The sequence below is a fragment of the Apis cerana genome, linkage group LG12 (assembly GCF_029169275.1).
Source record: "Apis cerana isolate GH-2021 linkage group LG12, AcerK_1.0, whole genome shotgun sequence".
NCBI classification, from domain to species: Eukaryota; Metazoa; Arthropoda; class Insecta; order Hymenoptera; family Apidae; genus Apis; species Apis cerana.
In genome coordinates this window covers 3,185,435-3,210,659 of record NC_083863.1, presented here as the reverse complement: position 1 = coordinate 3,210,659, position 25,225 = coordinate 3,185,435, and the positions used below count along the sequence as shown (strand labels likewise).

The 25,225-nt window shown below is 23.6% G+C and overlaps 2 protein-coding genes across 13 annotated transcripts; one reads left to right on the top strand and one right to left on the bottom strand.

Annotated features, from left to right (window-relative positions):
- Positions 1–2,902: 2,902 nt before the first annotated feature.
- On the top strand, positions 2,903–6,912 carry LOC107993273 (uncharacterized). 2 transcript variants are annotated; one of them, XM_062083359.1, is made up of 2 exons: positions 2,903–4,232; positions 4,341–6,912. In XM_062083359.1, the coding sequence occupies exons 1-2, from the start codon at positions 2,903–2,905 to the stop codon at positions 6,740–6,742; spliced, it is 3,732 nt and encodes a 1,243-aa protein (XP_061939343.1). In that variant the 3' UTR covers positions 6,743–6,912. The 2 variants fall into 2 exon arrangements, with proteins under 2 accessions (XP_061939343.1, XP_016905103.1); XM_017049614.3 differs by having other exon boundaries at positions 2,903–6,912.
- LOC107993359 (intersectin-1) lies at positions 5,974–24,357 on the bottom strand. Of its 11 annotated transcripts, XR_009832257.1 has the most exons (38): positions 24,060–24,354; positions 23,836–23,891; positions 23,475–23,628; positions 23,243–23,391; positions 22,945–23,169; positions 22,483–22,578; positions 21,763–21,858; positions 21,213–21,383; positions 20,550–20,711; positions 20,124–20,481; positions 19,840–20,053; positions 19,522–19,673; positions 19,284–19,406; positions 19,070–19,208; positions 18,687–19,001; positions 18,214–18,585; positions 17,966–18,123; positions 17,678–17,876; positions 17,262–17,549; positions 16,998–17,108; positions 16,709–16,804; positions 16,278–16,415; positions 16,057–16,183; positions 15,819–15,983; positions 11,420–11,544; positions 11,097–11,203; positions 10,943–11,015; positions 10,640–10,846; positions 10,474–10,557; positions 10,226–10,381; positions 9,938–10,084; positions 9,631–9,868; positions 9,364–9,438; positions 9,069–9,143; positions 8,547–8,720; positions 8,360–8,464; positions 6,195–6,341; positions 5,974–6,116 (listed from the first exon to the last, which is right to left on the bottom strand). XR_009832257.1 is itself a non-coding variant. In XM_062083351.1 (37 exons), exons 2-37 carry the CDS (start codon positions 23,855–23,857, stop codon positions 6,304–6,306), a joined length of 5,634 nt encoding a protein of 1,877 aa, XP_061939335.1. In that variant the 5' UTR covers positions 23,858–23,891; positions 24,060–24,354; the 3' UTR covers positions 6,187–6,303. The 11 variants fall into 11 exon arrangements, 10 of the variants coding, with proteins under 10 accessions (XP_061939335.1, XP_061939333.1, XP_061939334.1 ...); XM_062083351.1 differs by lacking the exon at positions 5,974–6,116 and having other exon boundaries at positions 6,187–6,341; XM_062083349.1 differs by lacking the exons at positions 5,974–6,116; positions 6,195–6,341 and having other exon boundaries at positions 7,115–8,464.
- Positions 24,358–25,225: the final 868 nt, after the last annotated feature.

Genomic DNA, 25,225 nt, shown 5'->3' with positions numbered 1-25,225 from the left:
AAAAATTGAAAATAAATCTTTTTACTAAAATTAAAGATTTATAAATCATAGAATAATATTACAAACTCCAATAAAGATTTTGATTTTTAATTAACGTAAAATTAAACGCTTCATTAATTATAAACGAAAACAAAAAAATGATTAACAAAAGATTTTTTATTTTCAAAATAATTTATTGAAATCATAATAAACCATTTATAGTAAGAAATATAAAAGAGAAAGAAGAAAAAAAAAATATCAATAATAAATGTTATTATGATTGTTGATGACAGAAAAGCGGATGATTTACAAATTTAAAATAATTTTTGAGGATGAAACTCCGAAATCAAGACAGTAAGTCATTTCGATGAACAATATATGCATTTATGTTTTGTATATCAATTTAGTTACTGAGTTAGGAGGCAGTCATAATAACAAATATATTAGAGACAAATATTATAATCACAGAAAAATCTTAGATATAGAATAGAATATTCAATTCATTGAATCTATTTGTATTTTTTCAGCTATTCAACCAATAATAAAAATTATAAGATTCGTTTATTTTAACTTTTTTTATTTTGATTTGCTAATGTCTTGCTATAATTAGATCTTCGTAATGTTTAATATATTCAATAGCAAATTTTTTTTATGTAATACTTATGTCAATTATAATTTTTTAATTAAAAAAGAAACAAAAATCAATAAATCAATTGTGCACAAAATGAATCAATTATAATATTTTATGTTAAAGTAATTTATAATTTATAAGTAGGATTATAAAAGAGAGCAAAAAAAAGATATGAATTGTTTTTATTTCAGTTTTTGAAATTTTATCAAACATGATTTTCTAATAATTATTAGATTAATAGATAAAATTTAAAATTTTATAAATATCACTGAAATAAAAAAAATGATATATAATACTATTAAATAATAAGAAAAGATACTTTCCATCAATAATCAAACAAAATAATTTTGAAAAACAATCATAAAAACATTTAAAAAACAAACAAATATATATATATATATGCAGAATGTTTTAAATTTTTTCATTATCCGATTAAACTTGATCACATAAAAATTTTTACTGTAAAAATAAATAATAAGTTTATTAATAAGCATTAATAAACAATAAGTTTATAAATGCTTTATTAAAAAATTATAATAAAGATATGAAATTTTTTTTTGACTTAATGAATATTATTATAAATATTATTATAATAATGATTATTATATTATATTATATAAGAATATATATAAAAAATATTATATTCTAGGTTTTATAATTCTAGATTTATATTTATAGATATATTTAGATTTATAGATATAATTTTAAATAAGAATATTTATAAACCATAAATATATATACGATATGAATTAATTAAAATAATTAATAAAAGTTAATAAAGAAAATTGCATTGTAATATAAAATAAATATATAATAATAAAATATATAAAATTAAACAAAACTATATCGAATTGGAATTTACAATAAATAAAATACTTCATCAATATTAAACAAAAATAAGTAATTTTTCGAAAATATAGATATTTATATCATTTTTTATTTTATTATAATTTTCTAATAAAAAATTTATATTATTACATAATATTTTATTTTTATTTGTAGAAATTGTTGAAATTTGAAAGGAATTTGAACGGAAATATCCTATATAATATTTATAATATATATTATTATATATATTATTAATAATAATATATTACATACGTATTTATAATAAATCAAAAATATTAATTATAATAAATCACATCCTTCGAAAGCATTCTCAATTGCTTTAAGGGAATTTCCTGGAAACAACAGTTTGTGACAACGAAAGCTCATTCGAAAGTACGAGTAACAAAATGCTAATGTCAAATACCGATCATATAGAGACCGAAATTGTGTGGCACAATCTCGACAAAACTACTGGAATGCTACTACTGGAGAAAAATATGAAATAGAAAAAAAGAGAGAGAAGATGGGAAAACCCGTTATATATTCGAAATGATATGAAATATATGTGATTCTGTTTGATAAAAAATGAAATATTGTGTCCTTTTTTATTATTATATTTAATTGATAATTTATATTGAAAATTTTTTAATAGTCAGAGAATTCATTAATTATTAAAAATTTTAAATAAATTTTTATTTTATAAATTTTCAAATTGTTATTATTATAATTATTATGATTATTATGTAATTATTATAATCATAATATATTTTTTGTCATATTATTAATGATTTATATAAATTAAATGATATTTTATAAATAATTATTTTTTTTTTTTATTATGATTTTTCTCAAATGATATTTCATAAATAAGAGAGGAAAGTATTTTTAAATTAAAGATTATTATTTTATTATATGTTTATTTACATGAGTAAACAGTTAATTAATTAATTTTTATTTCATGTTGTTCTTATTATAAAAAATGTCATGATCGCTGAAGCATTTATATAATAGTAATCTCGATGAACATACGATGCGACAAATGAATACAACAAATCATATATTATATATTTCTCAATTATATTTATTAAATTATATTAAATATAAAATAAAGAATAGAATTCTTTTATACTTTACTATTGAATGCACTGACAATTGATGAGAACAATAAACATTTTGAATAATTTCAAGTTTTATAAATATAGATAAAAAAAATACTGAATAGATTTTTAAACATATAATAATAATCATTATTAAGAAATTATTAAGAAAATTCATTATTAAAAAAAATTCAATATTTAAATTTTCTTCATGTATAATAATATATTTTATCAATAATAATTATGATTAATATATAAAATTTTTTATGGATCAATTTTTAAATTACATGTTTTTGTAGAGATAATTAAAATTTTTTATTTAATAAAATAAACAATATGAAATTTGTTTTCAGATCTGTCGAAAACAATGCAATTTAATCCATGGAGACTGATGATCATACTGACTTGTATAAATGGTATATTGCCCGAATATTTGATGGGCGGTCACATAGATAACAATCCACCAAAGTCTTTGCTAGGAAAAACTGAATCTTCTCCGAATTTGGCAAGGACGGCTCAACTGGATGATCTTGACCTAGATTTTGTTACAGAAGAGAGCACCGTTGCTCTTTCAACGTCAGATGATGAAGAAACGCCGCGTTATCACGTGCCATATCCTTTCGCCTTCAATGGTGGCAAGCCGTTCTCACTCGAAAAGGATCCCATCACCGGTAAGATTGATTTCGAGAAGCCTGTTAAGGCTTTAAATTATACCAATCATTATCAAGAATTTAACGAAGATGTACAGATCAAGGATTTTTCAAAAGGAAACAGTTCTTATTTAATGAAAAAAAAAATAGAAAACAATAAGGAAACCGAGGATGTTAGTCCTAACGAAATTAATCCTTATTCGCCTAATTTTCACGATTTTCTTAATCTTCCTATACATTATTCTTCTGGTAAGTATGACAAAGACAAGTATCCATTGATATCAAGTTCTTATGCAAATACAAAAGTTCAAAGTGGATCGAATAGTTATAGTACCTATAATCATAAACCTTATCATGGAGAAACTATAATATATTATTCTACCAAAAGACCATATATGTCTAAAGCAACTTCGGTTACAACGATGACTACGACAATGACAACGACGACACTAAAACCAACATCATCGATTACGCCTAATACTATTACTATTTCTACAACTTCTAAACCTATCATAACTTCAACGCCAATGACAACCACTACTATCGCTAGTACTACGACAACTACTTCTCCACCTACTACTAGTTCAACTTCTATGAAGTTACCTGTTATAACGACTTGGAAACCTTCAATTTCCACTCCAAAACGATTTGTTGATTATTTAGAGGATTATGATGATATTCTTCCTATAGAAAAACTTCAATCATCTATATACAGTAATAATCATCAAGGATCAAATAATATAGTGCATCATAATCGAGATTCTCAAACAAAACTTCCTATAAAACATGAAGAATACATTAATAATTACGAAGATTATGAAATTGGAGAAGAAGAGGAAGAAATAAAAGATTATGTTTCAATGAAAGAGACAACTAATGAAGTTATAAGAACTAGTACATTGCCTACTATAACATCCATTTCTAATATAACAATGATCACTGAAAAAAGTCCAGAAATCATTCCCATGACAACTACAATAATAAACACATCAGTTCCATCATCTGCAATACATTTATCACCAGTATCTCAGGAAAGCATTTTACAAAGTAATTCATTACCATTTCAAGTTCCTTATCTACGTCCAGTAACATCCATGCCTTTAGATAATGAACATATGTCATTTGAAAATGATAATCGAAAACATGGCATTGCAGATAATATTATTATGAATCAGGGATATCATCCAAATACAATTATTAATCAAAAACCAACTGGAGAAATTCTTGTAGAAAGTACTAGTAACATATTGATACCACCTGATCAGGATATGGTATCTTTTGTCCTTGGAAATAGACAAAACGTTGAAGGTGAATATTATTCTCTGGGTACTGCGATTGGAGAGAATCCTTATAGTGGTTCCGCCAAATTAGATTCCTCTTTTCGACCTTTCTACAATATATCACCAAATAAAAGCAATTATGATTCACAAACAGATTTTCAAGAAATAATTGGTTTACCTTTAATATCTGCATTGGAGAATAATTACACTTATGCTCAATGGAGTCAACCTAATCCTATCGAAACTCAAAAACTAGCTAATGAAATAGAACCTTCTAGAACACAAAATTCATTTATAAAGGATTCTGTATTTCTAGAAGAATCAGAAAATAAAAAGAATGATAAAGATATTAATCATATAGTATTCCCTAAGGATGAATCTAAACAATCAATCAAGGATCATATCATTGTTATAAACGAAGCTAATGAAATAAAATCTTCTTCCACAACATTAAAACCTGTAAAACTGGATCCTCTAATTTCAAATGAAGAACATCTGCCACAACTTTCAGAGAATTTGACTCCACCAGCTGAACAACCAAAGTTGTCTTCACAGTTTTATTATCACTACAATTATGGAGATCTTACAGTAAAGCCTGATCATCTTAGACCTCAAAGATTACCATCTCGTGGAAAATCACCATCATCATCTCCTACTCTTCCTTCAGAATTTATAGGAATAAGAAGACGTCCTTATTCTCCTGATTCTACTTTACCAAATATTCTTCCACAATTTCGTCCAAACGCTAAGACATCTCATGGGCATCGTGGATCAGAAATCATTGGAACAATTCCAGCTGGTCAAACTTATCCTACTAGAGTAAGGCAACCTGTTCAATCTTATCCTTCAACAAGAAGACCTTTACTTCCAGCTCCATTTTATCTTCAGAGATTAAATCCTCCTCCTCCTCCTCCTCCAATTCATGCTCTTAGGTTTGCTACAAAAATTGAAAATGTAATATCTTCTCGAGATACGGATTCTATAGTTAAGAGATTTCGTCTCCCATCGGTATCAATTACTTCAAAAGCAGAAGATATTAAATTGGCACATCGATTAACTAATCAAAAATTACTGGAAGAGGAAGAACAGTCAGAACGTTATTCGGAAGAACCACCTCAACTTCCACCAAAGCCTCCTTTATTTCCCAAGAGAAGAATAGCACATTCACCGCACGTAGCTACTCTTCAAATGATTCAACAGCATAGGGAATTAGAAGATATTACAGAATCAAATTTACCAATGAATATACCAAATACAGATGATGAATCGGATAGAATAATTATTGATCAAAATGCAGATGGAAGGAAACTTGAAAATCATGAAACAATGGCTGAATCACCAGTTTATGTAGTTTATCCTGTTAATACTGCTGTAAATATTCATCCTGATGATTCTAAAGAAAAAGACGAAAGTGTAGTAGTTGGTACAAGAGGTCCTCATCGACCACTTCCTCCAGAAACATTGCTCCAGGACAATGAGAATCAAGAAATGAATCAAGAAATAAAATCTTCTATTCATAATGTATTTAATAGACGTCCAATTATGTCAGATTTTCCATATCCTTTAGAACGTCCTGATCCTTCTATTCTTATTAATGGAATGAGAGAAACGCCATTATTGGTGCCCAGTGATCAGCGACAAGAAGAAAATCCTGTGCAAGAAAATACCGAAGAAAAAAATGAAAAAGACTCTAACGTGAATATCATACCATATCTACAGGACTTTATACCTTTTCCACCGAAGAAAAACGATGTAATTTCAGCTACTCTTCATCGTTTGCCAGCCTTGTCTTCTTCTACACCAATTGCTTATGTTTATACTCCAACAGTGCAATCTTCTCATCGTTTAGATGTAGATATGCGAGATGAAAAAAATTCTGAAATTGATAAAAATCAAAAACTTATTTTGTTGCCATCCCAACAACCTTCTAGTTCTTCTAGCTCTGCACCATCTCCACAAAACTTTATGCCGCCATTTGTAGCAAGTATCAGTGCAGAAACACCTTCAAAAAATGGTTGGAGCGTTGTTGCGATGGAATCTACTATTAATAGAAAATCAGATGATAATTCTTCTGAGGCTACGTTAAATGTAAAAGAGATACAGACAGAAAAAGCGGAATTTGACGCCGAAAATTTTAAACCACAAATGTTTGGTGGCTTCAAACCAATTTATGAATTCCCAATGCAAAATGAGAATCATTCAGAATATAAAGAATCTAACGACTTGAAAACAGAAGTGAATACATATGCCCACGAATCTGCTAATTCAACAGTTTGATGATAAAATATATTTGTCATATAGAAAAGTATGCTAATTAAATAAGAATAAATTTCGAATACACTATCTTATATTTTAAACAAACCGAATTTTATCAACTTGTATGGGAGAAAGAATTTAGAAATTTTTTTTCTAAAATAATAGAATAAAGAAATAAAATAAGAACATGATACTCGTATTTTTTTATTTAGAGATTGTTTTCATAAAGATCAATAAGTAGAGAACAATAATAAAATAAAATAATAAACTTGTAATTAATAAAATAATAAACTTGTAAGATAAAATTCTGATCAGGATGTAAGATACCATTTATACATATTTTGTGAATCATTAATATGCTTTTTTTGGCAATACTATTTTTCCAAAAAAAAATTTTTTTTCTTAATAATTTTTAATAATTTGAAATTTTAAAGTAATGCTGAGGCGAACATTGTTTTAAAAAGAGATTTAAATATCTTAAAATTCTGTGCATCAAATAGGATATATTATTATCTTCAGGAAGTTAAATTAAGTAAGTCTGAATATGATCTGTAATTCTGGATCATTGAATTTGATGATGGATTGGATGCAATGAAATGCAAGCAATTCAATTAATTATAGTTTAAATTATTTTTAAAAATTAAATGAAACATTATTTTTAATGGTGTAATATTAAGAAATTATCTTATATTTAAAAATTTTATTATGTGTTTGCACTACTTTGCACGTAATCTATTTAATTATGATTATTAGGAATCATCTAAAGCATTTATTATATTAAAAAATTAATATAATTATATTAATTTAATATAAACATCTATTTTATAGATAGCCTATAGTAATTTCATAAAATTTATTTTGTTAAATTAAAAATTTAAGATAATATTTATATATAATATTTTGTATATTTAATTCACATATTATCATATGTGTTATAAATTTTTATATACAAATCAATATATACTATCAAAATCATATGCTGAATATTTAATATAATAAATTATTTTCTTTAAATTATTTATTGTATATTTGATTTATTTATATTAATGCCTATCTAAATGCTTTATATTTTGTACAATATATTTAATACAAATGCTATCTTGTTATATTATTACTATTAATTTTACAATAAAATAATAAAAATAATACTGTAGTTTAACAAAAGTATAAATAATTAATCTTTAAGGAAGACTAATAATTAAAGTGATTGGACAAATTTTATATATAAAAAAATAAAGATATATGTTAAAATATATGTATAAAGATATATTTTTTTATAAAACAAAATTATTACCAATTATTATACCAAAATTATTAGTCTTGAATGATTAAGACAATGCATTACATATTATAAATATTTTCGAAAATATAATAAAATACAATAAATATGGAATATAAAAATTAATTATTTTATGCTCCTATAATTATTAAATTTATAATTATTAAAATTATTTAATTGCATTTAGGCAAGAAATATTTTTACAAATAATCATATGAAAAATTTTGTTGGCAATAATAATTATAACTTTATATTATTATAATTTAATATGTAAATACGAATATTATTGTGAATATAAACAATTTAATCCATTTATTGATTACCAAAGAGTCGTAAATCCAATTTTAATACAACGCTACCTTTTTCGACTTCATGTAATCGTATTCGTTTTTGTATTGGTCCACAAGAATCCTTGCTATCTCGCATTATGTCAGCAACTCTTATTTCTGCTCGTCCAAGAAATTCTATAATAATATTTAAATTATTTTTTTATTCAGAAATTATTAAAATTATGCTTAATTAATTTATTTGTGGAATTAATTTTACCATCTGGACTATAATAGCCTTTATCAAAAACTGTAATACACAATGTATCTTCGTATAAATCTTTAACTTGAAATTGCATTGATGTATCCCACAAAGGACAATCAGTTCCTGATACAATGCCTGTTCTTTGTTCTTGCGAACCCATACTAACTTTACAAAATGTGTTATATTTTCCTATGTAATTAGATTTTTTTGTTAAAATTATAGTTATTATAGTATAAAAATAAATATAATTCCAATTAGAATAATAGTATTAATTATAATATTTATATTATTAATGAAGCAAAAATTATATGCATAAAGTAAATTGCAGTTGCATGGCTTTTAAAATTAATATGTGAATAATTAATGTTATTAAGTTTAATATCATTAGATATTAAATCATCTATAATTAAGAGAAATAATTTCTTTTAAATTTAACTACAAACAAATTACATGCAAAATATGATTATGGAAGAAAGAAATATATATATCCATCCATGGGTTGAATCTGAAAATTTGCATGCAAATAAAATATTTTACCTTTCTTCAATATAACTAAATCTTCAGCTTCCATAATTACTAATTGAAGTTTACCTTGAACTGGTCTTCTGCGAACTACAATCATGCCAAATTTTTGTTACTAAAATAATGTTGCATAGATAGAATTATAATTATAATATAAATAATCTTTAATGATTTTGTAGACGATTTTATTTTATTTCTCTTTTTATAATATACTTATATCAAAATAATAAATAGCACCAAGCAACCACACAAGCAATTAAAAAGCACATGCATAAAAAAACAAATAATTTAAGCATGAGCATTCACTTACCAGTTATTGTCTTTAAATTGAAACCTTCAAGCACTGTAACAAGAATTCTGCCACAAGCTCCAAATTGCGCCTGCTCTATTTACTCATACACATTTACATATTACTATATGTCAAATTTATTATAAATGTTTCATAAATGTATATTATAGAATATTATAGAATATTTATATCATTCACTATCACAATAATAATAAAACAAAGACAAATACGAAATATTTTACATCTCAAATTTTTAATTTTTAAAAATAATGAGAATAAATAACTTACTTGATCTTTGTTTTTGCAAACGTGATTTTTCATTTTCCATAAATTTTTTTTTTGCTTCTATAATTCTTTTAACCCATAATGAACATTCACTTGGGGTAGGTGCTAATAATATTATTGGTTTTTTGTGATCTCTTAATCTGAGTATTTTAGAGTTTTCTGTACCTTCGCTAAAACTTAAATTAATATTACCATTCGTTTCTGAATCACCCAAAAAAAATAACTCGTTTAAGAATATTGGCTGTAAAAAAAAAATTTCAATTAATATTATTATATTATTAATGTGATAATTTATTATATTACAAAATACCTTTCTATACATCTTAAATTTTTGATTTTCATTTCTCTCAAATGAAAATTGTTGTCCATTGAATAAAGATCTTTTAGTAAATATTGGTTGAGCAAATAATAAAAAGTCGTTTGTAAGAAATCCAACAAGTTCTTTTCCACTTTTTGCCTTAAAAAAAAAAAAAAAAATGAAAATTATAATATAAGGCTTAATATATGAATTAAAATATGAAAATATAATATAAAAAAAATCTAATCTTTTTTAAGATTATTTAAAATTTCTACGATTATATAATCTAGATTTATATACCTTATGAAGTATACTAAAATGAAGAAGTTTTCGTGGACCTAAAGAATTGGTTAAAGAATTAAAAATAAGTTGTTCTTCAAGACCATCACAAGCCACATGTGTTTGAAGCCATTCTAATCTATCACTATTTTCTTTTTCTCTAACTCCTTCATTTACCTATATAAAAAATAAACAAAAAATAAATATTATAATATATTTTTTTTAATTTTTTCTAAATTATTCAAGAATCAATATTTCCAGAATATTACCTGAGTACAAAATTCTTCTGCTTTAGCTAATGCTTCTTGAAGATATTGCCTATCAGGATGATCAATTGGAGTATGTTGCAAAATCTAAAATGATTAGAATAAATTAATATAATATTTATTTTTTATTTATTATATATATAAAATTAAATACATGAAAAATAGGTACTTTGCTAATAATAAGAGGATACTTTGTTATTCTTTGCATTGGTTTTATGAGAAAAGAACTCAAAGGCATTCCTTTTGTACGTGGATCTTGTTGACAAATTTGAGCAACTTTAACAAATTCCGGTACAGTTTCGGTCAATCTTTGAAGATATACAGCAGCAGATATCTGACAACTACAAAATCTTATGTATGCTGACATTCTAGGAATCTAAAATATAAAAATTTTGTATATGTACAATTTTATATGATTTATAAATATGGATTTATAAAACAAAATTAGTTATAAAAAATAAAAAAAATTTACATTTTCACATAAAATATCTCCAATCATTCTTACAATCCCACTTTCGCTATTATCTCGTCGTATTCGTAATGTTCTGAAAAAATTTATTATATAAGTAATTTTGATTGACATTGTATATATATTTTTTTGAATAAAATATTTTACGAAATATTACCTCAAAAAATTATCATTACATGCAATAATATCTCTCCAGTTAACAAATATTTTATCTACTTCATCCATTGTTAAAACTAAACTTTCAATAAGAGGTTTTTCAAATACCTGTGAAAAAATTTTTATTAAAAATTAAGTATAAATTACATATGTATACTATTATACTATTATACTATAATTATCTACACACACACACACACACAAAATATATTATGTTAATATTATTAATAACATTAATAATAATTTTTTATTACAAATAGAGACAATATATATATAATAATACTAAATATAATATATAATATTTAATAATATATTTTAGAATACCTCGTGAACAAGCCTCATATCCTCTATATATGCTTGTTCAGTCATGATAAGTTCTTTAATGTATTCTTGTCGTTTTCTTTCCATGGAACCCAATCCAGCCATTAAGTCAGTTATCATCTCATTAACTACACATAAAATGTATGTAAAAAGTTCTTTCAATTTTTCTTTGTGTCTTTCTAAAAAAAATTTACTTTAATTTTAGATAAATTATTTTAAATAAAAAAATTATATTTAAATTTTGATAATAAAATTTTATAAAAATTATTAAAATAAAATGTTAAAATTATAAAATATTCTAACAGAGATTTAAATCTGTTATTGAATTACATTCACTAATAAACAATTTTTATACACAATACTTTACAACAGACAAATACTTTATTTCAATCAATAATTTTGTGAACATGTCTGTATATTATGTATGGATATGTGTACATATGTATAAGAACAGCATGTATATGCATGTGAAAAATTTTAAATATATCCACATGAAGTGTGAACAAAAGCTGTAATAGATATAGAATGATTAAAACCTGTTCACACTCATACAGTGCTTTTCATTCAAAATATATCGCATACAATTTGAGATTCATAATGAGATTCGATATTACAACAAACAATATTGATATTTTGTAAATAGTAACAATCTTAAGAATATAATACTACATAAGTATTTTTTATCTAAGAATATCCAGTTGCATAACTTGCTTTACACATTGTCAACATGTTAGATAAAGATTACAAGATTATTAGCGCATCTAAAATACTTAAAATTAAGCACACGATATTTAATTTCACAATCAAGCATATTTATACACTTTTTCTTGCAAAGAATTATATAGAATGTGTAAAAGGATTAATTAGTATATAAATATGCTGATTTACTGTGCGCTTTTACGATAATTCAAAACTAGTTATTCCATCAAACTCCTGAATGATCTAATGAAATGAATAAACATAATGCATTCAATGATTTTTTAAAATAAATATTTTATATTGTTTCACAAAATTTATATATAAAATTTTAAACACTAAAAAGCAATATAGAAATACTTAAAAAATTTATTTTACAAAAAAATTTTAATAAAAAATAGTATCATTTTGAAATAATAACATTTAAGTATCTCAGTATGAAACAATAATTAAAAACAATAATATAATAATAATAAATATAAAAAATAAATCTATAATTAAATATAATGTATAATATATTTTTATAATGATATTTAGATATTTTAAGTTATATAAATTAATTTACTCAAGGATAAATTGATGGAAAAACTGGTTCAATATAACATTACTTAACAGATCATTCCCACCAATGATATAATAATTATCTAATTTATGATTATTAATGATAATGATGAGTTAGGCTCTATAATAAAAGGCTATGAAGAAGGAGCATATCATTTTCTATTATATTATTAGACAAATCAAAAGAAAACAAATATATAATTATATGTATGTATGTATGTATGTATATATATATGTATATATACGTATGTATATATATATATATATACATACGTGCGCGCGCGCACACACACACATACATACACATATATATATAAAAAATATATAGAATAAATAAATAGGAACAACAAATTTGGTTAAACTTATTGAAGTTAAAAGAGATATTTGTATTCTCTTTGTGAATATTATGCACAATATTAAATATGTATATTTTTTTATCTTTATTTTTATTTATAGAATTTTAAATTAAAAAAGATTTAAAAAAAGATTAGATTGTATAATTCTTAAAAAATTTTAAGATTACTCAAATACATTGTAATAAAGTTTTTATCTATCTACAGAAAAAAAAATGAAATATTTAAAATTATGATTTAACAACTCCTTTTCTTTTTATTCATAAGATAAGCAGAAAAATAATTAATTGATATTTAATTCATTTTATTTCATTATTTTTGTTCTAGGCCTCGGCACAATATAATTGTACAAACCATCTGTATTGTACATCAAATAATATACTAATATTAATAAAAAAAAAAAAATAGGCAATATTTAAATATTTAAAATAATTTTTTTCAAAAGCTTCAATTATAAAAATTGAATAATTGAACTTATACATGTAATTTTTATTAATGTAACACTTTAAGCCCAATGTTGAATATTTGATAATGTTTTATATTTTTATTTACAAATAGTTATTCAAATAGATAAAGTATGAGCATTTTAAATATATAGAATAGTATGAATACTGAATAAATATTTCAATATTTATTGTCTTTGCTCTAGCAAAAAGTTGCTTTTATTCTATTATGTCATATTGAGTATAATCATTTTTATTATTTTCTTTTTATTCTTTTTTTGGGCTAAAAGTGTTAATATAAACAAAAAATATTATATTGTTCTCTAAAATAAACTTTTTAAATAAATATATGTTATTTTTTATTTTTATTTGAAATATTAATCATTAATAAATATTATTTCAAATAGACATAAAAATCATATTTATCGATTTTTAAACTCTGTCCAGAATTAAAATAGAAACTTGATGTAAAATTTGGTGCACATGTCAGATGGTTGTAATAACATATTAATTAGCTATTCAATATTTAGCGCTTTCTTATACGAATATATTATATAAATACTGCGCAATGCTAATTCCGCGTTTGTAATCCATACATAGAAATTCAACAGTTTAAAGAATAATGTCATTAAGATATATGGTAACAATTTGAATGACAATGAAAATAAAGGACCAAATAGGATCCCTGGCCAGAAAAAAAAGACTCATAATTTAGAATAATATAAAAACAAAGAACCAACTCTGAGTCTTTCTTTTCTTTTTCTCTTTTCATTTTTATGCTCACTGTCTCCACCGATGAGACTTGTTGGTTGTCTCGTTCAATGTAGGGACTGCTATCATTCTTATTGCACTTGAGACGTTTATATTTTAGCCTGCAATGCTGCGGTGCTGCTCTGCTATCCTTTATGCTGCACGTTAAGCAAGGCGAAAGATAATAATTAGTAAAAGAATTTTTTCGAAATATTGTAGGCAAATGCATTTATCATCTTAATCATTTCAAATTTAAATTGCTTGAAGTAACTATTTCGTTTTATATATACTATTTTCAGTATTAAATTTTCACACTTTATAAAATTACAATATATTTAAAATAATAAAATAAAATAATTATACGTTTAATAAAAATTATATAAATAAATAATGATTTATAATTATTATAATCATATTTATAGTTTTTATATGTATTTATTAAATGAAATATTTTTCTCTAATATACATTTAAATTTTTTATTATAATTAATTTTATATTTTTAATTTAAAATAAAAAAGAAACAAACAAATTATTGAGAAATATATAATATTAAATAATGTTATAATAATATATAAAATCTTGATATATAATATATATAATATGATATATAATAATAATAATATAAAATATATATATAATAAAATTTTATAAATATTTTATTATTAAAACGAAGTAGCTACCTCAAACGGACAGACGGACGGACGGACAGACGGACAGGCAGGCATGCAGGCAGACAGGCAGGCTATATAATAGAGAAAACATGTTTCTCAATTGATACCGCGAGAAATTAACATTAAATAGACCAGAAATAAAATAACAATTATAATATAAATATACCGTTTTTCATGTCAAAGTATTAAATTTTAATGCAGACATATTAGAGCAGAAAGCAGACATAACATAGTTTGCGAATTGTAATTAAAGAAATATTTTTGTATAATTTTATTATTAATTAATATTTAGTTCTAAATCATGAACAATGAAAATAATATTTATCTTAACAAGGAAGTATATCGAAATATTTGATAACCATCCTATTTATGTTTATAATTTATAGCTAATTTCAAATGAATATTATACTCAAATGTATAATTTATTATTTTGAGTATAAATATTATTTAAATAAATATAACATATATTTATGATAAAATCTATATTTATCTAAAAATAAATTTTATCAAAATCTTATCTAAAAATATATTTTTGTAAAAAACAAAAAATTATACAATATTAAAATATACATATTAAATACATTTGATTGATAAAGCAATATTTAAAAAACTATTTTATCTGGTCCTATTAAACGACCGTCATATTAAATTATAAATTGCCTTATTAAATTTTTAAAAATTTTATATTTTTATTAAATCAATTTATGTTTTATAATAATAGGAAAAATCTAAACCTGACGGTCGTCCGTCTATCCGTGCAATTAAAATTATTTGGTAGTAATTATATTTATTATTTCACATAAATTTTATTATGTTAATATGTTATAAAATTGTTTTAAAATTATATTATCCTTTTATAAAAACTTATGATAAACAAATATTAAATTTTCCAAAATATAAAACTTTAAAATAAAAAAATTTACTTACACATAGAAGATACATAATTACTGGGAAAAACACCAGATATCCCATTTAATTCACCTTTCCACCATGCTGCTTCGTCTTTTGCAAGTACGGTTATAACATCACCTTTTTCAAAACTTAATTCATCTTCATTTTGTGCTTGATACGGATATAATGCCATAACGCGCTCTATATATAAAATGAGTTATTATATTTTTTACTATATTTAATGTAAATGATATCAAAACTAAAAAATACTTACCAATATTTGGATCTGTAGGAGAGTCTTGATATCCATGAGAAACAGGTGTACTTCGATTACTACTACTAGTTAAAGGTTTAACATAAGATGCTGGGAACCAACCAATTTGTCTTTTTTTACCACGTGCCTAAACAAAATAAAAATATTATAATTATTGAAAAATTAATTATTTTACTATAATGGATATACACAAATCCATAATAAATAATAAATTAACATACTTGTAATTCTCCTTCCCACCAACCACTATCTGTTTTTTTACGGATCATTATTAACTGTCCTTTTTGTAAATCTAATTGTTCAGAACTAGTAGCTTCATAAGGTGCAATGACCTGTACAATTTCAGGTTTTCTCCCTCTCTATTAAAAGAAGAACGAAAATAAATTTTTATTATTTTATATATATATATATAATATATATATAATATATATATATATATAAATAATTAAAAATTAATATCTTAGTTACGAAACTGTAACATGGATATTAAGTCATATATTAATATATTTAGCAGGTACATTTTTTTAATAAATAAAATACCTTATAATACTGCGATAACAGGACACCAGCAATAAAAAAGGAATAATTAAATTTCATTAAATATTAATATAATATTACTAAATTATATATATATTTATTAATTTTAAATTACCTGTTGTGCAGCCATTGCAGTAAAATCTGGCAATTCTGCTCTATCTTCCGCAGCTGCTCTTTCATCTTCAAGCTGCTCAGCAGTTTTCTCTGTTTGCTAAATATGAAATATATATATATATATATATATATACATCTAGCTTTAATACATCTATATAAAGTAATCATTAATATTTAAATCTATTAAGCTTTTTAAAATAACTTATAAATAACAACTTTTTACAATAGATAGAAAATATATTTTTAAAATAGTTGTGGAATAAAAACATTAAAATCAAAATATTACGAACCAATATTGTTTGGTTGACCGAAGTAGCTATTTCATGATTATTTGTGGTTGTATCCTCAATTGTTGTAGTAATTGTAGTTGTTTCAGATATATTAGTAATTACAGAGGCACCCTGATTAATGTTATATATATAAAATTTCAAAACATTGTTTTATTATATATAAGTTAATATTATATTATATTAAGTCATATTGCTTTCTATATTGGAATTCAAGTTATTCAAATTTTACTTAATAAATTAAAAAAAATAAATCTATTATCTTACTTGGTCTGGAACATCACACTTTTCTACATAATTGGCAGGAAAAATTCCATTTCTATCTCCTATATTGCCCGTCCACCAATCACCTTCTTTCTTAGTGACTAATATAACTTCTCCTTGGTTAAAAGTTAAATCTCCAGTTTCTGTAGAAACATATGGATATAATGCTACGTAATATTCATTAAGACCATCGACTATTGTTGTGTTTTGATTAGCAACAATTTCTTTCACATAAGATTTTGGGAACCATCCTTTAATTCCGCTATTGGATATGCCATGCCACCAATCACCCTAAGGTATTAAAAGAAAATTTTATTATATATATATATATATGTATATTATATATATATTATATATTATATATATATATAATAAAATTATATAAAATTATGTATATATATATATATATATATACTAACTTGCTGTTCATCAACTTTAATGATATCTCCCTTCTCAAAAGGAAGATGTTGATCCATTGTAGGACGATAATAATATAAAGTTGTTACTTGTATATCACATATTGTGCCTAATCCAAGAGTAGGTATAAGAGGTTCGACAGGAGGAGGTTCATCAAGTGATCCAGCGTCAGATACGTTTTCAGGAACTTCAGCAATTCCTCTAATAATAATTATAATAAAATAAAAATAATAATGAATTATAAGTTTCCTTTTTTTAAATAAAACGCAATTTTAGTTTAATTAACTAACTCTAATGTTCTCTTTTCCACACTATCTTGTTGTATGAAAGCATTATCATTTGACGTTCCAGTATCTATTGGTTCTACATAAGATTCAGGGAACCAACCAGTATGACCACGAATTTCACCTGCCATCCATCCTGGTTCTGCGTTTTGAACGGGTGGCACCTATATATTTATGTATTAAAAAAAAATTTAATTTTAATTTTATTCTTTTTATTGTTTTAATGTGTGAATATATTTTTCTAATAATAATACCAAAATAATATCACCAGGTTGAAAGGATATTTCATCTTGATTTCTAGCTACAAATTCATATAAAGCTCTATATTTCATAATTCCTGGAGTAGTTTCTTCCACTGTATTAATTGTAGTTGTATCATTAACGGGCCAAGCAGAATCGTTAATTGTTGCTGAAGTATCATTCCAAGCACTATCACCCCATGCAGAAGTTGTATAATCAGTACCAGCACCAGTATCATTACTTGCTCTGAGTTCTAAAACTTTTAATTTTTTGTCTTCGAAAGTTACATAAAGATTCTTACAATCAGTTATTAAAGTTTCCAATTGTGTTTTAATATCTTGGAGCTGCCCGTTATTATTTTCTATATCAGCCATTTTAGCATCAATCTATAAATATTAATTTTATATACAAAATTTATAATATTTTTATTATATATTTTATTATATACTTATTATATATTTATTATATATTGATATAATTATTATACCTGTTGCTGTAAATCAGCAATTTTATCCTTCATTTGTTTTAAAGTAATTTGTTTGTTATCGAAAGCCATTTTGATAGCTTCTTGACCTGCTGATTCTATAGCTGTATTTAATTTGTTCTTTGCTTCAATCCGAGCTTTTTCTTGGCTCAAAGCTAATAATCTTTGATTTTGTTCCCGGAGTTTATTTTTTAAAGCAGCCATTTCTTGTAATTGTGCATCACGTGTTGATCGCATTCCATCAATAGTTGATTTCACACTAGATACACCCACTCGAGTATCACAAATTTTTTGCGATAATTCCTTCACTTTATCATTCTTAATTATAAAAAGAAATTATATAAATATTAATTATTTTTTTTATTAGTTATTTCTTTAATACTTACAAGTGTTCCTAATTCAATAGTTAATGTTTGATTTTTTGCTTTCAATTTAAGTAATACATCTTGTTCTTTTTGTCTCTGAGCTTGAAGTTCTTGAGATTTCTGTTTTTCCCATTCTAATTGTCGTTGTCTCTCCATTTCTCTGTTAAAAAAATTAATTAATATTATAAGATATTTTTAATGATTCAAATTTATATAGAAAAATTCGCTTAGGTACTTTCGCGCTGCTTCTCTTTGTTCTTGAGCTCGTTTTCGTTGTTCTTCTTTTTCTTGCTCAATTTCTTTTTGTCTTTGCATTTGTTTCTCAATTTCTGCTTGTCTTCGTCTTTCTTGCTCTAATCTGTATAATATTTGTTTTAAATTAAAATAATATATTAATAAAATTTATATATAACTTTTATTTATATCTTATATAATCTTATATATCTTACATAATTCAACAAATACTTATTTACCTAATTTTTTCTTGTTTTTCAGCTTCTTCTCTTTCTTTCCGTTCGCGTTCTTCTTGTTCTTTACGCTGAATTTCTAACAAAGCTTTACGTCTCCGTTCTAGTTCCGCTTGTCCTTTTTCAAAGTTTTCTTTTCGCTTATCTTCAAAAGAAGTCTTTAAGAAAAATAATTAATATATATAATGTATCACTTTAATATATATAATAAAAAAATAATTAATAAATAATATATAATATGTATAATATATATATATAATATGTATATTTATAATATCATAATATCAACATATTTATTTAAATATAAAGAAAACATAAAATTACCTGTGGCATACCTGCTGATGGATCTACATTTTCTGTACCACTTTGTGAAAGTGTTAAGCTACTTTGTCGTTGACGCCTAAATGCAGGTGGAATAAGTTCAGTTGGTAGTGTATTAGGTATTTTTTCACCAATTTTAGCTATATCACATAAATGCATTGCTAATACAAATTCATCACAACTCAAACGACCATCTGAATCCATATCCGCTAATGCCCTAAACATATATGTATTAGAAATTTTAAAAATCTTTTAATAACTTTATATCTGTTATTAAATTATTGTACCATATTTGTGCCAACACTTGTTGGGGTAACTGTGATTGCACCATAATATTTCTAGCTTGAGGACCTGAGAGAAATCCAGATCGTGTCCTATCCCAAGTATTGAACAGCTGAGTATACTTTAATTTTGTTTGATGAGGTACTGCCCATTCTACAGATTGTGGGGAACCTACTGAATGTTGACTATGTTGTGAATCAACTGAGCCAACTCTATCTATACTTGGTGGACGTGCAATTGTACTTAATGGTGTACTTGTAGATACTGGTGTTTGAGCAATTACACCATTTACTAATGTACCACTTGTTGTGGTTGCAGATACTAGAGGTAAACCTACAACTGGAGGAGTGGATACTACAGTTCCTAAAAAAATGTATAATAATTATGATAAAATAGAATATTTTATAATTAAAAATTTAAATTATACATACCACTAGATATTGATGCAATTGATGGTACCATAGAACCACTTGTTATTGGAACAACTATAGCAGTACATAATGATTGTATAGGCATTGTTTGTCCCATACCAAAAGCAGCAATTGGTGTTGGATTTGTATTTAAGGGTGCAATTGATGCTACTGTAGGTATACCTGTAATATATTACGTAAACATTTAAATAAAATATGCTCTTTTATATATACATGAATGATATTAAAAATGTTATTCAATGAAAAATAATTTAATTATTAATGATTAATTAATATAATACACATATTATATTGATTAATACTATAAAAAAATAAAATAATTGTAAAAATATTTTTTACATTAAAACTTTAAGAGAACTTAAAAGAATTATAATAAGAAAATTAAAATTTAAAAATATCATTAAAAAAAATTTAATTTATTAGTTAATTCATTAGTTTAATTTATTAGTTATAAATTAAAGAAATATAATAAAACTATATTTTCTATAAAATTTATTCAATAAAATATACCTGAAAACTCAAGATCAAGTAAATCTGTAAAAAAAAAAAAAAAAAAAAAAAAAAAAATAATCTTTATTGACAAATTAATTGGTATTCTAATTTAAACATATCTATAATAGAAAGTTAAAGTCTAAAGTATAAAAAAAACATATGTAGTTTTACCTATAGCAGATGCATTCATTGATTGTACAGATTGAACTGAAGGAACCACAGTTGTTGCAGAAACAGATGGAACTTTTACTGGTGAAATTCCAGCAGCAACAGGACTATTAGGAAACGAAGGTGGTGCTGGTTTTGGTGGTGGACCACTAATAACAGGTGAGAAATTTGCTCCTAAAAATATATAATTCCACTTAAAAAAAAAATTATCAAAAATTTTTAATAAAAATATAATATACAAGATCAAAGCCAAAATTAAGAAATAAAACAATATAAATTATACTTGTAATTGGAAAGCTTAGCAATAAAGATAAAATTAACTTATAATTAAATAAAATTTCAAACAAAAATATGTGTATTTAATGTAACTTGAAGTTTTATTGTATTTAATGTATTTTGAAGATGTCTGTTGGCAATAATATATATAAAAAGGAATCATTTCTTTTATGTTAAAATTTAAATATATGGGAAACTATCTAAATTTACATGCAATCTTATTCATTCATCCAAAATAGATCTAGTTCTGAAATCTCATTTATATTTTGAAACATACCGATATTTGTGGGTGGTGCAGGTCTTTGAGGAGGACCACCACTAGAAGTAGTGGTAATAGTAGTAGTAGTGGTAGTACTTGTAGAAGGCACGATTCCTTTTTTTGCAGCACAAATATTTATATTATTGTATAAGTGTGCATGGAAATATATGTAAATGGAAAATAGCAGTGTACATATCAATAAATAAAGCTATTGCAACATTGATTACATATATATATATATATATATATATATATATATATATATATATATATCATAATTAAATAAAAATATAGACATAGAAAAAAGTATAGAAATATATTTTTCAATATATATATATTGATTTTTTACAATAAGTAACATAAATATAATATATAATATCATTTTAATGATATTATATGTGTTATATGTATATATGCTAAAATAAAAAGTATATTTTTTACATTATAAAATTTATTATGTCTTATTTTAATAAATATTCATGTCTTATAGGATACATAAAATACATCATAATATTGATAATTGAATATAATACAATATAAACAATTATTTTATTTATTATTATAAAAATATCTTTCATGCAATAATTAATTCAATGTATGTACCACAGCATATCATATTATATAGCTGATCATGTCATTCAATAAAAAAAAAAATTGCTTTAAAAAATTATAATAAATTTTTAAAATAGTATAAAATAGAACAAAATTCAAATATAAACATCCACTTCTTTAACATACCCACAGAAGGTGGTGCAGGTCGAGCAGGTGGCTTTGATGCTGTGTAAGTTGTAGCATGTGTAGTGGCAGCCACATTCTGTTTACTTTGTCGTGATGCTGTGTAGTATGATGCATAAGTAAAATAATGCTAAATATTGCTGTGCATTTATTAAAATGTTTTTTTTTATTATAATAATCATAAGGATTATAGATATTATTAATTGTTTATAGTTAAAATAAAGTTTGTAAAAACTTTATTGTTTTATAATATAATTATAAAATCAAATAAGACATGATTATATTTATGAAATAAAATATTTGATATTAATATAAGAATTTTTATGAATCTTATGAAAATTTTTTTATCATATTTCTTTCATTAAATTTTATTATATATCTGATTATCATATCATGATTATTTATATATTAAACATAAAATTTCTCGTATTATAAAATTAGATATAAAATTCTAAATATAATTACCTGGTAAAGTCATTGGTGAAACAGGTCTAATAATATGTCCTGGTAATGGTCCATTCGCAGGTGGAGGTGCTATAAGAGGACGAGGAACAGATCCTATAGACATTCCACCAATCAAAGGCTGTACTGGAACTTGTGATGGACCAGATAAATTTACTAATGAAGCTACATTATTCTGTGATGGAATATTAGCAGCTCCATTTGTTAAATTTGTAATATTAGTATCATCTAAACGTTAAAAAATAAAAATTATAATTATTAATTGAAATATTTTTAATTATTTACTAATTTTTATACTCACTGGCTGAAAATGACTTTATACTTTGTATTAAAGTTGAAGGCAAAGTCTTAGGAATTTCAAAGCCTCGTAATTTCAAATTAATTAATTTACATGCAATACTAAATTCATTTATATCCATTTTTCCATCTGAATCTGTATCTGATAAAGCCCTATATAATATTCTTACATTATATATATGATAATATTTTGTGATATTAAAAATATTAAATATAACAACAAAAAATATTAATACCATATTTGTCCAAGAATGACAGGTGGAAGCTGAGATTTAAGTAAAAATTCTTTTGCTTGCTCTCCAGTAACAATACCATTGATTGGTTTTAGAGAATCAAATTGCTCTCTATATCTTGCACGTTCTCTAGGTTGGATTGTCCAAGGGTCCATACCTAAAAGAATTTTTATTCTATATTATTCAAAAAAATATTTTTTTCTGAATGAAAATAATAGTATTTATGAAATAATTAATTATTTAAATTACAAAATTCATAAAATCGAAAATTAATAACAACTTTTTTTTTTGTAGACAGTTACTGTCAATTTGATAAATAAGAATATGTTTGTCAAAATTACATACAGAAAAAAAATTGACTTACCCGGAGTTTGAGGGGTGGCCATTTTTATTCACCCGTAGGTGACCACCAAATCAAATCTATAATAACAAAAATTATAATTTTCACGGAAATTTTCTAAAAAAACTAAGGAAACTATTTGTAATTTCAAGGTTATGTTACAATAATCAAGCATAATGATAAGTCAATATATATCTCTCAAAAGAAGTAGTGTCAAAATGCTATTAATTTAACATCAATTTACTCACGGGTAAATCTAATTAACTGAATAAGAACAAATTCGTCAACTAGAAAATTGATCGACTCTAACGCACACGTATAAGAATAAGATTTTTTTTTACACCAGTTACACAAACATACGACAGTGAATCGCTTTTCTTACTTGCAAGTAGTTTTTTAGAAAAATTATTAAAAGAAATTCATAGTTGTATATTGTTATCCTTTAAGTAATCCTTTTACGAGAAATCATAGAAAACCCCTTAAATGATAATACCGACGATACGCAAGTCGGCCCACACTGACGTATATATGTCACTTTCACGATCTCGGTTATTTTCGGAAATCTTCGGAAGGAATCGATAGATTGTCCGAAATCATTTCGTTCATCTTCGATAGAGATCGCTATTTGCGCAACCCTTAATTTAAATTTTCTATATTTTATTTATAATATAAATATTTATAATATAATATAAAACAGATTATGTAAACACACATTATGTATATTCCTTAATGAAAATTCTTTAAAAGAAATATAAATCTGATTGATTATTTTTGATAGATTGGACAATTATAAAAATTATATATTTGTAGAAAATTTCATATTTAGATAAATATATCGTATATATATTTATTAATAATATCGCATAATAGAAAGCTTTAAGAGAGTTTTCGATATGTGAAAGAATTTTTTAATAGTACATAATATATAAGATGTAACATGATAATATATTATTATATTATGATTGATATCATAAAGACATTTTTGTAAAATTTTTTATATTTCTACTTTTTTATATTTGAAATAATGTAATTTTATGTGTATGATTATTTCTTTGTAATAATTATTGATCGAGAGACAATTTTAATTTCGTCAGATCAAAAATTTAAGTAAGTTTTTGATGTTATTGATGTTGAAATATTTTTAATTGTTTTTTGATTTTATAAATAACAGTATATTTAGGACTATATATGTATATATAAAATATTCATATAGCTTGCAGTATATATATTATATTCATTTTATAATAATTTATTGTAAAATCTGTTATTATATAAAATAATTAGAAAATTATTGCACTTAAATTTGTTATTAAAATAAATTTTTTTAAAATTCATTTGTAATTTATATTCATTATATAATAGAGTACTTACTCATATTAGAAACATCATAATTGAAATTAAAGAATAAATTTAT